General features: G+C 40.3%; 1 protein-coding gene across 1 annotated transcript; it reads right to left on the bottom strand.

Annotated features, from left to right (window-relative positions):
* Nucleotides 1-874: 874 nt before the first annotated feature.
* LOC140227418 (uncharacterized) lies at nt 875-2,722 on the bottom strand. The gene has a single exon (XM_072307823.1). The coding sequence runs from the start codon at nt 2,720-2,722 to the stop codon at nt 875-877; it is 1,848 nt and encodes a 615-aa protein (XP_072163924.1).
* Between the last annotated feature and the right edge of the window lie 3,067 nt (nt 2,723-5,789).

Genomic DNA, 5,789 nt, shown 5'->3' with positions numbered 1-5,789 from the left:
TATGTAATTCTCGGTGCAATTCATGTCAGGAGTTCATTGAATGCCTGTGGCTCCATGCACATGAAATTGATAAATAAAGAAACATCGTCGGCATATTATGTAGTTTTTTCATCAGTTGTTCGTATTGCCCCTTGGTCGCCACTGGTTCCAAGATTTGACCCACACACTTCTTCTTATTCTTGCAACAGCTCATTTCTTCTCTTTTCTCGTTCTGAAAACGTTCGTATTCTGCGAATGCTGTTTCTAGGGCATCTAAATGCTGGAGAATTGAAGAAATTAACAAAGGATTTAACCTCCCCATCATATCATGCTTGAACAGCAGGCAAATGAGAAGTAGAAAGCGATGCTGAAGTACCTCTGCAGTTTCATATATTTGTGCATACGCCCGCGGTACGCAACGTCACGCAACTGTAAGCAACTCTACGCGGCCGGTCCGTCCGACCTACGTTTATATACGCAACTCTACGCCCGCTACACGCAAAATACGCTACGTTGATGCGCGCTTCCTACGCAACCATACGTAACCCTACGCCTGGACTATACGCCGATCCTGCGCGGATAATCACACTTTATTTCTCATGAGTACGCAACTCTTCGCAACTCTACGCAAATCCCGGTGTGAAACCCCTATAGGAAAATCACGCATAGCTAATGAACAGTGACAACATGAATTGTCAATCATCCTATAAAATACTGTCTTGTTCCATTCGACATACATGGGGACATCATGAATGTATGAATATTCATGTGAGCATGTGTGGCACATGTGAACCATACCAATTTGTAAACTTCGTTGATATTTTATAGAATGCATTTTATAGAATGCATATAGAACGAGATAACGTCCATCGATCACAACATGATACGTTGCACATTATGTCGCATGAAATATGTAGAGTCTATCTGGGGTGCAGAAAGCTATCTCACCACTCTCAAACTCTTGTAGATAGTACCAGTTTCTTTCCTTTGGTTTTGTTATTTTGAAAGTAGTGACGACATTGCGCACGTGCTCCAAATCTCTCGTGTATCGATCGATACTGACGAGACCCTCCCCATGCTTCACCCAGGCTACAATGACCGAATCATCTCGACAAACAGCTGGCCAGGCTGCCATACCCTCCTTCTTCAAGACATTCTCCATCTTCCCCTTACCATCAAGGCACACGACAGCGCTTGGATTTTTGATCATTAGTTTCCACGACGTGCGAAAGGATATTATTTGCTGAGGTGAATAGCTGTCACACATTATTTCCCTGATAGCTTTACCACCCTGTGGGGTAAATACCTGGATCTTCTTGGGCTTCCTATAACCCACGTAGATATTATCATCTCTATCCACAGTGAATCCACCATACCCTCCTTCGTCATAACTTATCGTCTCGAATGTGACGTCAAGCTTCTTCCACTTTGAAGTGTATAGGATTATCTTGTTTTTTCTACCACGTACAACACCTCGACCATCAGACAAGAATCCACTTTCAATGATAGCAACATCTTTCAGCACCGTCTGCTGTAACTCGCCATTACGGGAGTAGAGATGCATTCCGCCTGAAGACGATCCCACCGCCATCTTACCGTCTGGTGCACGAGTGACACAGTTCATGCTGTCTTTGCGACGGAGCTCAACGTCTGCTTTGACACTCGGTGTGTAAACTTTCAGCTCTCCTAGACGAAGTTCATTGACCTTCACGTGTTTTCGAAATGAAATCTTCTGAACTCGTTCTGCCACACCTCCCTGTGATTGGCCGTCGGGAATATCTCGTCCAAGAAAGATCTTCAAGTTCTCGCACAGCGTGTCGTGTGCAAACAAGGCGTCTTTCTCTAGCGGTACCTTCATACCGTTAGTTACCAGCTCTTCCATGGCGTTCATGTAGCTGATTTTTCGCCGATTCTCGTCCTCCATGATTTGTAATTCCGTCTTGAATTTTACAGACCATCGTTTCACTTGGCATTTCAGCGCTTCTCTTCTGTCTGACAATAGCTGCATGTATTCCTTGTACGTCTTGTCGATGTCATCATTGAGCTTTCTCAGCATATTTGTAATTTCATTGCGTTGTGTCTTTATGACTTCGACATGGTTTTCAACGGTTGCTTTCTTTGATTTTACTCTTTCTCTCAATTCCTTGATATTTTGTATCAATTTCTCCTCATGGATAGCTGCTTCTTCCAGCCTGTGTCCTTTTTGCAAATGCTCCAGCACCCCGCACGTACAGCAAATGTACTCCCGACATCCAGTGCAGAAACAGTTACCATCATCATTAGGGTGTTTCTTACAGTTTCGTCGCTTCCTAAGCGGAACTTTTCCTGAAATCACTTCGCTAATGGCTACTATTGAGTGGGTGGAAAACGGTTTCCAGATACAGTGTGTTTTCTCACAAGATTTACACATATTTTTCTCACAGTCCTGACAATAAAACACAGCTGGCAGCTTTTCGTCCATCTCACAAACAGAGCACGTAGGACTCTTGGTTTTCACTTCGTCCACGAGAGAACTCAGCGGTACGTTCGTTTGTAACTTACTCACATCTCCACTGGGTAGGGGTGTTTTTTTCCTGCATACAGGGCATGTTATAGTTTGTTGTCTGGGCTGAGTTTGAAAGATACGTTGCAGACAGTCTTTGCAGAAGGTGTGTGAACAGGCCAGCAATTTAGGTTGGTTGAAAAATGTCAGACAGATAGGACACTCGATATTCTGGCTGCTGATTTGATGAAGCGTTGCCATGGTTTCTGTCAATCTGATAGTAATAAAAACAAAACAAAACAAAACAAAACAGGGTAAACACATCAACAGGTACCAGCCGAACGTAACATTAGCATCAAAAGAAAAGGGAATGTAAATGGAAAGCATGCTGTAACAATGTTTGTATCCGCAAAATTGAACAAAGTAATGAATCACAAGTTTATCATATACCTTGACCAACACCAAGAATAATTTAACTGTATCCGCGTTCAATATTGCTGATTTATGCCGCCTTATTTTAGTGGAGGAGACCAGGGCCCTGTTGCATAAAAGTTGAGATTAAACATAAGTCAGAAAATCAAAAGTAAGTTACTGTAATAGGATGGTGCGACGTAAAAATGAATGCTATATATAGTAATACTTTATAAGATATATAAGATAAAATATAATGGGTTGATTCGAGCAGCTAATGGAGGGCTATCATGACTATTTGTATCTATATATAGTAGCGAGATTTTCCGTCAGCGATATCGTAAACAGTTGTTATGGAATAAAGAGAATACCAACGAGAATCTGAGCGAAATAAAGAAATTATTGTCTTGAAACGTATGTTCGTTTGGCCGTTTGTATTCATGTAACAAGGTGTCCTTCAAGACGTACAGAAATTCACACAATTGAGTGATAGTCACAATAATATTTTGCTGCAAGAAGGCGACATTGTGAAGGGCTTTGTATAAGAGTTTTAGTTCTGTTGTTAGTGTTCGATGTGTTTTAGTCACTTTATATTTATACTTCTGTCTACCCAAACATGGTTACGTTTACATTTTCGTACTTTCTTAGTATTGATTTTGAGGGGAAAGCATATTACAAGCTGTGCTTTTTAGCTTCCTCTCAATTTTTAACATTATGCGGTAAAGAGCATGTTCACATGTATTTATTTCTTCCTCAATTCATTGTGTTTATATTATTTCGATGTATTGAGAATATGTATCTTTATATTTTTTCTCGTGCTATGTTTTGTGCATTGACACTCTTTGTTGAAAATGAAATGAATTAAATGAAAAATGAAATGAAAACAAATGTTGTTTTTTAATTTGCATGAAGATATTGGTGTCTTTTGTATTATTGAGTGAGGGAACTGTATTAGCGGTTAAGACTCTCATCTTTAAAATTCATAAGGAAAGTATCGAGTTCGAAGAACTGTCAGTTGCTTTTGTCACTGAACAAGAGGTATTTACCTATGCTGTTCCTCTTGACCCAGAAATGGGTTTAATTGTGATGGAAGTTTCCTCGTGAAGAACAGTGATTAGACCGAATTAAGAGGCTGCACTTGGTAAATAAGATCATATATCATTATCATCATTTTAATTAATATAGTGACCCGCGAAAACTATACTCAGTGCATTATACGTCAAGAGAAGGCACACAGAATATTCTTCCCGGGATTAAATTATGTAACTGAAATTTCCTGCTAAACACAACCGTTAGCAGTATTTCTAGAAAACGGTAATAGCCTTCGATGTTGAAAAAAATCAGAAATGGTGCAAACACTGAATAAAGTAAATGAGTATAAAAGAAGGATCCTTCAGTCCTTGTGTGGCTGAAGGTAGTCGGGTGTGATCCACAGTCACTGTGGACTATCTCCTTACAAGGTTTACGTACATGCCATAAATTCGGCGTCTAGACAAAAATTTAATGTTCCTGTAAGAGTACGACAAGCAATCTTTGAGTAAATTTTTTCTTTATCCGCAGATACTATGATCGAGTTCCAAATATTCTGTATGCATGAAGACATACTCGCTTATGTTTCAGTTGTCAAGGTTATGAAAAAGTGATTGGGCAGGCCACTGTTAATGCAGTGAGAAGGGAAGTGCTATAACGAGGGGTGACTTGTTTCAAGTTTTACTCATTTTTCCCAACCCCGTAACCGCCTATCTTTTTTCACCAATATTTGATAAAGTCTTTGGACGCTGCTTTTTTTTTTTTAATCAAAGGAGACGATGGTTAAAATCTTTCATAATTCAAACAGCGTTGTTATTACAGACTATGTCATGCAGTATTTATGTTTACCATATACGATTTACAATATGATATTACAAATTTAAACATGGGTCCAGGGGTCAAACAAGAAAAAACCCCAGCAAAATTATAACAGAAATGTTGACAAAACAAACAAGGGCAAATCAATGCTAAGCATATCTAGTTATCCTGCATTTGTAAAACTAGGTGGCAGGCACAAAATGACATGCGTGTGTGAACAACGGCGTAGCCAGGATTTCATCTTAGGGGGGGGGGGGGCGGTTAGTCTGCGAGGGAGCGGAGCGAGCGAGGGGGGGGGGGAGGGTGTGGGAGGGGGGTGTCCCCCCTCCCACGGTAAGAACTTTTTTGCATTTGGATGTTATAAATGGTGCAATTTGATGCATGTTTTTGCGCGTTTTATCGACGTGAAACAGTCCCACTTGTTTATAGTAGCAGTTTATTTTGATGTAGATTATTATTGAACAATTTGCCTATAAAAGGGTATAATTTAGATACACTTCTTGTATTAATTCTGTTCACTGAATATCATGAACGCGACTGAACCCGAGCGAGCGGAGCAAGCGAGGGGGGAGGGGAGTGTGTGGGAGGGGGTGTCCCCCCTCCCACGGTAAGAACTTTTTGCATTTTGATGTTGCAAATGGTGCAATTTGATGCATGTTTTTGCGCGTTTTATCGACGTGAAACAGTCCCACTTGTTTAAGGTAGCAGTATATTTTAGTGTAGATTATTATTGAACAATTTGCCTATAACATGGTATAATTTACATACACTTCTTGTATTAATTCTGTTCACTGAATATCATGAACGCGACTGACCCCGAGCGAGCGGAGCGAGCGAGGGGGGAGGGGAGTGTGTGGGAGGGGGTGTCCCCCCTCCCACGGTAAGAACTTTTTGCATTTTGATGTTGCAAATGGTGCAATTTGATGCATGTTTTTGCGCGTTTTATCGACGTGAAACATTCCCACTTGTTTATGGTAGCAGTATTTTATTGATTTAGTGTAGATTATTGTTGAACAAATGGTATAATTTAGATACACTTCTTGTATTAATTCTTTTCACTGAATATCAT

The sequence above is a fragment of the Diadema setosum genome, chromosome 4, assembly GCF_964275005.1.
Source record: "Diadema setosum chromosome 4, eeDiaSeto1, whole genome shotgun sequence".
NCBI lineage: Eukaryota > Metazoa > Echinodermata > Echinoidea > Diadematoida > Diadematidae > Diadema > Diadema setosum.
The sequence above is the reverse complement of the archived record's forward strand: the minus strand, read 5'-3'. Positions and strand labels throughout refer to the sequence as shown.